This window comes from Ciona robusta, chromosome 3, assembly GCF_009617815.1.
Source record: "Ciona robusta chromosome 3, ASM961781v2".
NCBI classification, from domain to species: domain Eukaryota; kingdom Metazoa; phylum Chordata; class Ascidiacea; order Phlebobranchia; family Cionidae; genus Ciona; species Ciona robusta.
This window is the reverse complement of record NC_143237.1, coordinates 8976371-8989787: the sequence shown is the minus strand read 5'-3', so window position 1 is coordinate 8989787 and position 13417 is coordinate 8976371. Positions and strand designations below refer to the sequence as shown.

Genomic DNA, 13417 nt, shown 5'->3' with positions numbered 1-13417 from the left:
TTATTTTTTTCTACACTTTTTTGGTTCAGTTATTGAATAATTTTTCTCAAAAATGTTTCAATATTTTTAGTATAATCAATAGTATAAAAATTATTCTGAACTTGGAATACTTAATCAATATTTTGTGAATGTTTTTTTTCCATGTTTCGTCTATATTTTTTCTATATTTTGTTTTTTTTTTCTATATTTTTTTTCTATATTTTTTTTCTCAATTTTTTTTAACATTTTATGTATAATCAATAGTAAAAAAATATTAAAGAAGAAATTCTTGGACTAGGAATACTTAATTATTATTTTGTCAATGTTTTTTCCATGTTTTGTCTATATTATTTCTATATTTTGTTATTTTTTTAAATATTTTTTTGGTCAATGTTTTGAGTATTTTTTCTTAAAAATTTATCAATATTTTAGTATAAACAATAATATAAAGGATTTTAAGGAAGAAATTCTTGAACTAGAAATACTTAATCAATTTTTGTCAATGTTTTTCCAATTCTTGGGCTCGGAATACTGGACTTGGAATGTTTTGTCTATATTTTTTCTATATTTGTCATTTTTTTGGTCCATGTTTTGTGTATTTTTTCTCAAAATTTTATTAATATTTTTTTGTCGATGTTCTGTTTAAATTGTGGCCTTGTGTTTGTCATACGGACATTGGGCATAAACTCATGTAGACTAAAAAATATTGAAGAAGAAATTCTTGGACTCGGAACACAGACTTTGTCTCTGATTTCTGTGATGACAGACCATTTGTACATTGTATGCACAATAAACGGTTGTGTTTTGTTATTGAGTGACAGTTAGGACTTGAAACGTGACAGTTAGGACTTCGTTGTGAAATTTCATAAAGTCCTTAAAACCTTTAGAATGCAAAAAAAACAAACAATATATTTGAACTTTAGTGGTTTTTGCGAAAAAAAGTATGATGTGCTTTTATTGTGAAACGTTTTATAGCAAGTCGATATTGTCAAACATTATGTAGCCTCTTCCGACAACTGCTAATACAATTTTCACGAGATTCGTCCGATCCCCAGTCAAGTGCAGATTCGTAAATACTAAGCGCAGTTTCATAAGATGATTTGGCAAGTTTGGGCTGTTCGATCCTTTTGTATGCCGAGCCCAGATTATTATAACATATACCTAGAACATTGTACAAGCGCGCGTCGGCCCCGTACGTCGTTTCCATTAGTTGAATAGCATGTTTATGAACGTTCACTGATCTTCTGTATTTACCAAGTCGGTTGCAACAGTAGCCAAAGTACTTAAGACACCAAACTGTTTGCCGGCATTTAAATTTTTTGTCGACCTCTTTTATGTTTAAAACCTGTCGGTAGATGGCGTCCAGAAGTTGTAGAATCTCCTCGGCTGTTTTGCAATAATGAAACGCGTCTGTGTCACAGTCACATACGTGTTGTATTGCTCCAGCAGTTTCTACAAGTTCAAACAGTCGCTTATTCGGATCAGAGATACACTGTGTACTCTCAGCACAATATTTTAATACTTTCAGCGCCTCTTCGCACACACCACAGCTGGAAAGTTTCTGAGATAAAAGTCGCAGTTCTTCTATAACTTTAACTTTGTCCCAGCACGAAACGGCTTCGTTTTCACGTACAAGGTCGTGTACCAAGTCACCAATATCTTCCGTTGCTCGTTTCTCAAGCATGCACCTAACGATGGCGATCTTCACTTGCAACAGCAGGCTACCGCATGCACAGGGCAACAGCTTTTCCAATGCTCGTTGTGCATCGTCGTACTTTTCTTCATTAAAATATGCTCTCGCGAATGCTGAAACACAAACATGGTTATATCGAACATCTTTAAAAAATGGGTTGCTATTATCATGTCTATTAATTAACTGGAAAATGAACAATGAATAAAACAATATGCAGCGCTGTGCCATGTTCGTATTTTTTCCGCCATGATTACAAAACGGAACAAAAATAGGATGTCACCTTCATAATTTTTCTGTCACGAACATACTTTACGAAAATACTTTTTTCCAAAGACATAATTTATCCGCAACAAACATAATTTGTTCGTAACATACATTATTTTTTGTCACAGACATACTTTTTGGGTACAGGAATAATTGAATTTGCTTTTCATTGACATTTTTTTATAATAATATTGAAATCTCATGAACATAATTTGCTCACGATTATGCATATACTCAATTTAGGCGTCGACTTTGCAAAATAAATGATTAGATTACACGTTTCATATTGCGCTACCTACAGAGCGCATTTCCGTTTTCTCTTGGCGTAATGAACCGGATATTGCTGGTACTACATCATAACTAATACATAAACATCTTTAAAGGATGCCAGATATTTATTTATAAGACGCAATGATAGGCTTAGTGTGAAAATATGGAGTCCGTTTGGGTCGTTATAAAGAGGGTGAAAGAAACTATGATGTCAAACTCAAGTTTTGAAACAATAGTTGCTGTTGCCACGCTGTTGTTGCTGCTGATGTTTGTCAGTGAAAACTGGAATTGGCTCAAAATCCCGGGTCCAATTCCGTGGCCGATTATCGGGAATCTAGGATCACTCGGAGGCACGAAGTTTCTTAGCATACACGAAATGTACAAAACATATGGTCGGATATTTCGTTTGAAGTTTGGCCGAGTAAAAGCGGTCGTTCTCTGTGATGTTGAATTGATAAAAGAAGCATTACTTGAAAGAGGGAGGTCTCTCTCAGGTCGTCCGCAGTTACCATCGTACAGATTGGTATCTGGTTGCAAGAGCGTTGTTACAAACGACCCACGTTGTTTAAGGGAATGGGTAAACTACAAGTCGACGATGGTACAGACTTTATGCAGTAACTCAAACAACAATGAAATGAAAGATCTTATGAACGAACGCATCGGATCTGTGCTTGTTTATATGATCCAGGAATTAGAGAAAGGTGGCGATGGTCAGAACTTTGCAGAAGATATTGTCACTAAGACAGTCGCAAATTTTCTGTGCACTGTGTGCTATGGGGAAACCTATGATTTCAACAGCAAGGTTGTTTCATATCATTTTTTTGGTTTTTATATACGTAATTTTTGTTTTTTTTGGTTCTCATATATATAATTTTTGGTTCTCATATACGCCAAGTCATGCTCTTTCGTAACCATGAAAACTTTTTGCAACAGGAATTCAACAAATTGATTGAAATGAGCCGACATTACACGGACAACTTGTCAAAATCGATATTGCGCGACATGATCCCACTTGCAGAAGTAAACACATGTATTCTGTTATTTTAAAATTGATGGAGTGGGGAAAGATGGGTCACCTTTTCATTCTATTTTCTAGTTCGAATTGGTAATAAACGAAGAACATTCAAAGAATTATAAAACCGTTTCCTTACGACTTCCATATACGCTGTTGTTAATTGTTTAAAACACGATCAGGATATTTGGATATTATGTGTTAAAGGTGTCCCATGTGTTAAATGTTAAAGGTGTGTCTTCCCTCGCTCTCTACTATATAACAGACACATCGTTTCAGATTCTTCCAAGCGTAAACAAAGGAAGAGCAGATTTTGCCAAGACGAGCTACCACCTCCACCTCTGGTTCTTAAAAAGGTACAAACCGGGAAATAAAACGCCCATGCTTTGCGACCAATTTAAAATAATGTGTCCACTCATAGGGTAGAAGAGGTCATTCAACATTTCCAACCAAACAAACTAAACGACTTGGCCTCAGTGATGGTCTCTGACTTAACTAATGACCCCACAGAAAATATTTCTAATATAACTGAAAAGGATCGAAACTCGATAGCAGCAATTATCAACGACTTGGTACAAGGTAACACATAAACGGTGTAGGGTGGGGAAGATGGGACACCTCTCATTTAGTAGTTAATAAAAACAGAATATAAAACTGTATCTTCGCGACTTCCATAGACCGTTTTTAATTGTTTAAAACACAGGATATTTGGTTATAATTGTAATCTTTCCCCACAGTACTATACGATGTAGGTTAAAAAATTGCTTAAACATGTTGCAAAAAAGGTTATCATTCTCTGTACTCTATGGCGCTATGGGTGGTCACATACATGATAAAGTACCCAGAAGAAGTGAAAAAGATTGAAAACGAGTTAAATGAAGTGTTGGACGACTATCTTCCTACGTTACATGACCAGGAGTCTCTACCACACACCATGGCCTTTATCAATGAGGTTAGAATGCAAAAGTTATCTAATTTGAACGCACCTGGAAAAATCGCTAATGATGTGTTACCGTGCTGAGTTCTGTGCCCGTATGTCAATTGCACAACGGACCTTAAGTAGAAAGTAGGCAATAAAGTGCAAAGTTAATAACTTAAAAATGTCAGTTTCGATTTGAGCGCAATATGTGTTTTTGGGTGGAGCAATTGCTTTAGAGTTTAGACAGAAGCGTGCTATTGTTTTTTTAGGTTTTGAGATGCAGACCGAGCCTTCCATTGGCGGTACCGCATTCAGCTACGGAGGATACCAAGCTCGGTGGATACGACATCAGCAAAGACACGATGGTGGTAGCAAGTTTATATTCAGCAAATCGTGACCCAAAAGTGTGGGCGAACCCGGACCAATTTGACCCAAGTCGATTTTTAGCCAAAGATGATTTGGGTGTGAAAGTGTTGGATGAAACAAAAGTGGAACAAGTGTTCACATTCTCTTTGGGGGATCGAAAATGTCCAGGCGAAGACATCGGAAGATCATTTCTTTTCTTAACCACAGCGTACCTCGCGCATACTTGCAAGTTAAAGCCAGACCCAGCCAAACCACCAACTTTTCAAACTAAGCCTGGTTCGATAACCAGACCAAAAGATTTTGGTGTTCAGCTTAATGTTAAAAAATTTTGGCTGGGCGTGTTTAAGCCAGATGATAACAAAGAGTAAGAAGATGTGAAAAGAAAGTGAAAGCATGGACCATCTTACCCCAACCTGCTATTAGTAGGTGGAGTAAGATCGAAAATTGTTTTATAATAATTTAAATCATACATCTCCCGATCGTGTTTATATAATTAACAACACTCTTTAAAAGTCGCGGGCCGACGGTTATATAGTTATGTAAATATTCTTTGTTTACTACCAAATGGCTTAGAAAAAGAAAATGAAAACCCGTCTTACCCTACTATATCTTGATTGAACCGTTCATACGTGTTGTTTACAAACTGTCTATGCATATTGCTGTGTCCTGTTCAGCAAACATATATACTTGACAAACATCAAAATAAAAACACGCATTTCTGGACGCGAAAGGGTACGTCATATTACGAATAACCACTTTATTATTCATATAATATTATTTATATAAACGACACCGTTGGTGACGCAACAGTTTTGGGCGCAATCGTTTTGGTGGCACAACCGTAAAAGTGTTGGCACATCATATTGCCAACGCGTTTTTTGTTTATTAAATTAAAATTATTTTAATCTGTCATAATTATAAAACAGTCAGAAAATATTTGTAACAGCAAAACACCACATCCTGTTTGCACATCCTTTAATTTATAGTCCTTATGCTCACCGTAAAACTCTGCTTGGACGTTTTCATACGCATTATGTTCATGCTGATCCGCTGTGTCAGCAATTCTATAGCGATCCTCACGAGTTTGCATTGCTTTGGAGCTCGACTGTTACAACAAGAAAACGTAAAAGTGTGTAAATGCCGCAAGAAAGTATATTCAAGATTTTTGTATCTCGGCGACAGTTTGTATTAAAACTGATGTCATATTGTATAGCTGAGTGGGGTAAGATGGGACACATTTGGCACATATTCTCCAAATATCCTGATCGTGTTTTAAACAATTAAGAATAATCTTAGGAGTCGTACAGATACGGTTTCAAAATTGCTTAAATGTCCTTTGTTTATTACCAAATGGGAAGATAAAATGGAATAAAAGGTGTCCCATATTCCCCACTCTGCTATATCTGGCCAAATCGCAAAGATCAAACAGCTTTATCATAAGGCCTTTCATGTGGTTTGACTATAAAAGTTCATGGTGCCAGCGTACACTAAATTTGGAATAGATGTCAGTTAATCAGTCACATATCAAACACTTACCGTAAGTATAGTGGCAACAACCGTTCGCTTATTTGCAGTATCTTGATGTGAACAAACGGAATTATAATCATCGTTAAGTTCGTTGAAACTGTAAAACAAGAACAAGTATGACAAAAAAGAGGATGACAGGTTTGAACTACAAAACAAGAAAAAGTATGACAGGCTGTATAAAACGACAACTAAAACAAAGAGATTGTATTTCGCTGCTAACCTATTAGCAAACAATTTATTTAGTTAGCAACCCATTATCACACAATCGGTTTTTCAAACACAAACTGAACCAAACTTAGAATCTCATATAACACAACACGCGAAGTCACCTTTTAAGCTGTCTTCGTTGGTTCAATGCTGTTTGAGATGCTTGGCATTCCTCTACACTTGAATCGTCCACAAGTTCCAGACAGTGGTGCGAGTATTCCAATCTGTTTGGCCGACTCATCTCCGACAAGCGATAAGCGTCCTATGTGAACTAGCGTACAGCTCTATCCGCTAAAACTGGTCCATAGGTTAAATTGTGGGTGTGACACACTCGTGCTATGTTTACTGTAGTACTGTTTGACAAAAATATTTCTGCTGACGTGCTTGGTTTTTAATATTCTTCTGTCCGTAAAACTTTCGTCTGGATCCTAGTCGCGTTAAAGCAACTGTTTGCTATATTTCTCGAGCACAAAAGAGATTTTATGGAGAGTAGAAAATGCAATAAAAATATTAGACCATTAAAAGTTACACATTAACTTACAAGCTTGTTTAGTCCAATTGTAATACGATTTTTGCGGCTATGCAGTAACTTAGTTCAGAAACAGTGCTACCTCGTTAAGCTTACAGCGAAACACAGCTTTAACCGTTCTGCAATAAATCATTTCGATTGGTTGTTAAGTTTTCATAGCGAGTGCAGCCTTCACGTCTGAACCTGGGTCTTAACTGAGGCATTTTGAAGTCAAACTGTAATTTCAAAAATACAGCAATTTCGACGAACGCTCCCGTTTTTGCCTGGAAACCGTTGCAGCATACACCGTAATAAAATCACATCTACAATTTCTACTGCGACCCGATACTATAGTTTTAATACTTCGTTATATAGGTAGACTCCGAAACACAGGCTTAACCACCACATTCCAACAGCCAGCATTACAGAAACATTACGGAGGCTGCGATATTTAGGCAGCTGTGGACAGTTTAACCATAATCGTTCTGTATGTTGGCGTCAAAACACAAACATAGTCACAACTTTTAAACGCAGTTTTTGTTACATTTTTCATATTGGCTAAGTAATTTACAAACCTAAATGAAATCATAAAACTTTGTTGGTGTAGTTTATTGCAAAATACTCAACCCCACATAAACTATATTGATTCAAACAACTATAAAAGTTAGTGAACATGAACAATTCATTCTATAAAAAGTAACTAATTCACGAAGACTCTAATTTATTTAGTTCATCAATAATTTCTTGACGTTTTTGTATTTTCTCAAGCTGCGTTTTGTCGGGTTTTGATATCTCTCCAGAATCGATTTTTGCTTTCAAGTCATCTATCTGACGAATTTTCTTTTTTAAATTCTTAATTTTTTTTGCAGCTGCTTCAGTGTCAGTAAGTGAGGAGGGATTGCTGGAAGAGACATGGCTTGTAGCTAATTTTTCTGTGATTTCAGAAACATTCTTATCACCCGTGACTAAATCATTGTATTGTTGCTGAATGAGGACTTCATTTTGCTCGCCCTTCTTTTTCAACCTCTGCTCTTTCCGCTTGAGATTTTTCTTCGCTCCTCTGCTCAGAGGAAGTTCTACATCAGTGGAAGAAGAACTGAAACCAGGAACTGATTTCTTGGTTTGAATTGGGGCAACAAAATCAGGACTCAACCCAGGACAAGCTGGAGCATTTCTTCTATTGCGAGCACGAGAAGTTTCATACCTACATATACAAGCATTAATTTATTTTGTTTTTTGGATTAAACACAAAAGTTCAAACTGTTGGCGATAGATACCTCTTTACGTCTTCATCTGGAACATAACCTTCTTTTACTCTTTGTGCTTTTCTCCATGTACCATCAGGTCTTTGGGTGGCAGGTATAAAAGCAACACCTGTAGGTAGAAAATACAATATTAGCCTAAAATATGGTGTGTACTAAAAAAATAAGAGGCGTAAAACGTGTACTACAAAAATAAGATGGCGTAAAACAAACTTAAATTCGCAGTGAAAATACTGCACAGAAAAGGAATGATAAACAAGAGCCTAAAAAAAGAAACAATAAAATACCAGGGTGAGAAATACACAAAGCAGTTAAAGCACAAAGACCAACAGTTACTTTTTTGAATGTTAAGAATGTAACAAACATATTACCTCGATCATCCCGAACTATTCCAGTGGCTTGTGATATTTTAAGATTGTGTTGTTGGCTACTCATGCTTAATTTGCATAATTGGAATGGCTATGTAGCAGTTTTGAACTAGATTCTGTAATGTGTTAGTAACAAAAATTAAATTAAATTGGCTTCAGCTTCTGGCTGGTACGTTAATTATAAAACAATGCAGAAGTAACAACAACATTACTAATGATAGTAAGAATTTATACAATATTGAACAACATATATAATGTTATTTAATGCAATATACACATAACTTGCTTGTGTTATACAAAACTCTTTGAAGCACTTGGTGAGATAACCAGAAAACAGCATAAATCAGTTTACACAATTGGGTATGGTTAAACACTTTGTAATAGGAACCTGTGTAATTATATTAGGTATTTATTGGACAACAGTAACTATTATACAACAGGCAAGTACCGAGGAGGTATTAGGAACCTTGAAATATTTAAATACGGGCAATATACAGTAGTTGTGAATATGAAGTGTTTGTGTAATAGTGGGTACAACGAGAGTTGAGTATGCAGAGTTAGGAAACGATAAAGACATCAGACACCAGAGAAATATTTGTGTATAATTGGTTTTATAATACATAGCTAACACACAAACGAGTAAATAAACAAAAACGAATAATAAATAATAAAACAAAAACTAACAAACAAATAAACAAAAAATAATAATTTGATTTGCTCTTTAACAAAATAACTTTAAATGTTTAGCATAAAGTTTGGTCTGTAATAATCAATGGAAAATTTTTAGCACAATGCACAAAATTTATAACACAGTATATACACACTATTTACAAAATTGCATCGAAAAATTAACCCGCAATTATGATACCAGGGCATTGGATTCAAACACTGCTAGCATGCGAGAAAAGTGAGATTGTTTATCTGATAGTAAAACATCTGGTGTATCAAACTCCAATATCTCTCCTTCACCGAGAACCATAACCCGATCACATGAAGTAACTGATGAGAGGCGATGAGCAATGGTGATGATCGTACAATCAGTGAACATTTCATTCGTCATTTCATGCACAAGTTTTTCTGTATCCGAATCAACAGCAGCTGTAGCTTCGTCTAGTATTAGTATCTTGCTGTTTCTCAGAAGGGCACGGGCCAGGCAAACTAATTGGCGTTCACCGACAGAATAGTTGCTACCACCTTCTAACACCATGCTCTCAAGTTGTCCTTCTTGGCCGGAAATGAGCTGTTTAAGACGGGTTTTCTCCAATGCAGTCCACAGAGCTTCATCAGAATATTCGGAAAATGGGTCCAAGTTGTACCTCACTGAGCCAGAGAACAAAACTGGGTCTTGGGGAATTATGGAGAGTTTTGATCGAAGAGCGTGAAGTGAAACTGCTTTGGTGTCAATACCGTCAATGGAGATTGTACCTGCTGAAATATCGACAAGTCTGAACAAAGTGACAGCGAGAGATGACTTACCGGAACCAGTTCGACCAACTACTCCTATTTTCTCTTTATCTTTTATTTGGAAAGAAATATCTTTCAGTGCAAAAGGTAGTCCAGCTCTATACCTCATGCTGACATTGGAATATTCAATAACTCCAGACACAGGCCAGCTCTCAATAGGGATGATGCTGCCCTCTGATTTTTCCTGAGGTATTTTTGTGATGTAATATTTAATCCTGTCAAAGGTTACAAACCTAGCTTCACACTCAGTTAAAAGCCTAATGGTGAACTGAATTAAACCAGTCATTAGAAATGAAGAACTAAGGGCAAGGCCAGCGCTTGCTGGTGAGATAACTCCACTGTTCAAGATTACCAATACAGTGGTTACTATTCCAGTGATGACAGTAACAAGATCCAATCTAAGTGCGAGCCATCGATTTGCGCAGGCGAATAAGTAACAAGGCACACCATTAACATCCAAAAGTCTCTGGAACTCAGCTGAAAACACACTGCGCTGACCATATGCTCGTATAGAATCAAGACCATTAACGGTTGCAGTAATATGGGAAAGAAATGGAGATCGACTGAGAACATCAAGGCGTTTTAACTCACGAGCTGCAGGTCTGAAAATATAGTATGCCAAAAAAATAATGGGCAGAACTATGGCTAAGATAATGAGGAACTTAGGAAATACATAAGCTATGAGGCCACAAGCAAACAGTAGTGTAGTGAAGTTTAAGAAAAACATTTCCCACAAAAACGTCAGTACAGTGTCCACTTCGTCCATGTCTTTTTGAAAGCGGTTCAAAATTCTTCCAGTGGGAGTTACATCAAAAAAAGTCATTGTAGCATAAAGAGTTGATTTGAACAAATCATTATGCAGTACATGAGAACCTCTTATTGTCATTGAAACGTAGGACCAACCACGTAAGACACTAATGAAACCCATTGCCAATGCAGAAGAACCATATATAACGAGGTATAAGTTAAAATTAGGGTTGTCAAGAATGTTACCCCTGATTGTGTTATTGCTCATAGTAAGGGTGGAAACACTTGTTTCCGATGAATTTAAATTTGAGGTATTTGAAGAAGTGTTTTTAGCAATAAGATCATACATGACCACATTTGAATTGTTCTTTCCAGATCCCTGATTAATCCAGAAGGAAATCCAAAATATGCCGAACTGCTGGGCACCAACATTAATAACAAAGAACAAAAACATTAAGATCCAAATAATAAGTCCACCTGAAGCCTTGACATATGTATAGTAGGTGCTGACTGGGACAGTGGTGCCTATTTCTTCATCTGACATTAGTTTCCCTTGGATTTCAAGCTCTAGGTCATTGTATTTTGATTTAGCTGTTGTACTTTGAGCTTGTTTACCAGGTGAGGCTTTGCTCTTTTGATTCTCTACTTTTTCCAACATCTCAAGATCATTCGCATCCAGTTGATGTTCTGAGGTTCCCGTTAATGTCCCATCTTTCATTGCATAAACTTTATCACAGTGTAAAAGGTACTGGGTTTGGTGCGTGACAAAAATGATGGTTTTGTTGCGTGTTTTTAGGAAGGAGAAAACAGCTTCAGAAAAGATATGCTTTCCGACATGTGCATCTACAGCACTCAAAGGGTCATCAAGTAAATATACATCTCGGTCACTATACAAAGCTCTTGCAAGGCTAATCCTTTGTTTCTGCCCTCCACTGAGATTCATTCCACGTTCACCAACTTCAGTCAGATCTCTTGAAGGCAGAATGTCAAAATCTGGAAGCAAGCCACAAGCAAAAACAACTTTTTTGTATAAAACTTCATCATATAAAGAACCAAATACAATATTTTCCCTCACAGTTGCATTCATTAGCCATGCACTTTGAGCTGCATAAGCAATTGATCCGGAAACAGCAACTGAACCCTCCAAAAGCTTTAACTGCCCAAGAATTGCAGATAATAGGGAACTCTTACCAGATCCTACCGAGCCATAAATACCAACTAATTCCCCTTTAGGTACAGTTAGTTCAATATTCTTCAGTGTAATGGAAGATTTTGTTCCTTTATCCTCAAGAAGACCGTCATTCTCCTGCTCCATATCTTCATTAGATTGGTTATTAATGGAATCAATACTTGACTTTGCATCCCAAGAGAGTGAAGCATTTTGTATTTCAATTGCATTTTCTCTATCTCTTGTTTCCGTGTTAACATATTCCACCAAATCAATGTAACACAGAATTTTCTGGATACGTTTTATTGAAGCCACTCCATCTGCAATGCTTTTTATAGATATTGGCATCAGCTTTAGTCCATAGGACATCACATTGAATAGAGCAATTGAAGTGAAAGCGGTTTCTGCATCAAGATTATGACCTAGGCACAAATAAGCGGTGAACATAATAACAGAAGCAACAACTGGGGTGAGGAATGCTGTGCTTACACTCACACTGGCCATTAATCCAACCACTTTCAGTGCTGCAAGCTCCTTTTTCCGCACGTCTTCAATGATCTTGGCAAACGATTCTTCCCATGAATACATCTTGATTAGCTTTATTGATGTCAAAATTTCATTGATTTTCTGCACCCTTTCATCAGTAAAAGCAATTGCTTTCTGCCTAACAGCATTCATGAATTTCACGACTACTGCTTGAATGGGAATCATTAGAATAAAAATGGCCGACCCAATCAAACCAATAGGACCAAGCAAAACGCAAACATATGCAGTCCCACTTATGAACAAAACAGGGCCCATGATTACTATGTTACCAGTTCTGCATAGCTCAAAAAGTCTGTCACCATCATTGGAGCAAATATTTGCCAATTCCCCTGCAGATGCAGTGCCAGTCATATGCGAAAGGCGTAAAACTTTGTTAAAAATCATCATGAGAAGGGCAGCACGGCTTCTGACTGCTGTTCTATAGTTTATAACATAAACTGCTGTCAAACAGAAAGCCCTTGTAAGCTCTGTTGCAGCGAGAATGCCAACAAGAACTAAGCCCCCATGCAATGTAGATTCTGGATGGGATACGTGATGTATTAGCTTTCGCAAGATGATACCACTGCTAACAAACACAACAGTGCTAAAAATGCAGGTGCAGAAGATTGTGATAAGCATTCGTGTTCGAACAAACCGGAAAAACACTCTTAACAGTGAAGCCTTTTCAACACCATAAGTTGTTACTTCCTCGTTCCAGAAACGCAACATCCTGATGTAGTTTGGTTCTGTGCGGTCGTATTTAGACAGCTGCCAGAGATCATTTGCAGAAGGAGGTTTACGAAACGCTCTCCAAATGAGTCCTGTGAACCATGAAAATGTCATGGTTGAAATAAGACCAGCATTATCATTGGGGTGGTCCTGATCGTCATTTGCAAAGGGCCTTATTGGAATCAAAGTTTTTAACGATGGTTTATATTTTTCAATGGGTGACCTTGACTTGACACGAGCGGCTGGAACTTGAAGGAGTGAATCATCCGTTTCATTCAATGTTTCATTTGGTTGGCAATTTAAAAGCTGCTGCGACTCACATATTGCTTCTTCGTCCACACTTGAAACAGTTGCCTTTTCACCAGACATGTTTTAACTATAGCACCATACGAATGTTTTAAATCAATGG

The 13417-nt window shown here is 36.9% G+C and overlaps 3 protein-coding genes and 1 pseudogene across 4 annotated transcripts; 1 reads left to right on the top strand and 3 right to left on the bottom strand.

The window, feature by feature from the left end:
• Window positions 1-427: 427 nt before the first annotated feature.
• LOC149739003 (uncharacterized) lies at window positions 428-7200 on the bottom strand. The gene is made up of 4 exons (XM_089875243.1): window positions 6360-7200; window positions 6040-6127; window positions 5503-5608; window positions 428-1785 (listed from the first exon to the last, which is right to left on the bottom strand). The coding sequence occupies exons 1-4, from the start codon at window positions 6476-6478 to the stop codon at window positions 968-970; spliced, it is 1131 nt and encodes a 376-aa protein (XP_089731369.1). The 5' UTR covers window positions 6479-7200; the 3' UTR covers window positions 428-967.
• On the top strand, window positions 1916-5988 carry LOC149739004 (cytochrome P450 1A1-like). Its single transcript, XM_089875242.1, has 6 exons — window positions 1916-3008; window positions 3140-3226; window positions 3498-3574; window positions 3640-3797; window positions 4004-4170; window positions 4407-5988. Exons 1-6 carry the CDS (start codon window positions 2370-2372, stop codon window positions 4869-4871), a joined length of 1593 nt encoding a protein of 530 aa, XP_089731368.1. The 5' UTR covers window positions 1916-2369; the 3' UTR covers window positions 4872-5988.
• A 139-nt stretch (window positions 7201-7339) lies between the features above and the next one.
• On the bottom strand, window positions 7340-9215 carry LOC149739002 (partner of Y14 and mago-like). Its single transcript, XM_089875245.1, has 3 exons — window positions 8379-9215; window positions 8023-8119; window positions 7340-7949 (listed from the first exon to the last, which is right to left on the bottom strand). The coding sequence occupies exons 1-3, from the start codon at window positions 8440-8442 to the stop codon at window positions 7451-7453; spliced, it is 660 nt and encodes a 219-aa protein (XP_089731371.1). The 5' UTR covers window positions 8443-9215; the 3' UTR covers window positions 7340-7450.
• On the bottom strand, window positions 8490-13387 carry LOC149739001 (ATP-binding cassette sub-family C member 5 pseudogene; annotated as a pseudogene). Its single transcript, XR_016384665.1, has one exon. The product of XR_016384665.1 is annotated as an ATP-binding cassette sub-family C member 5 pseudogene (transcript).
• Window positions 13388-13417: the final 30 nt, after the last annotated feature.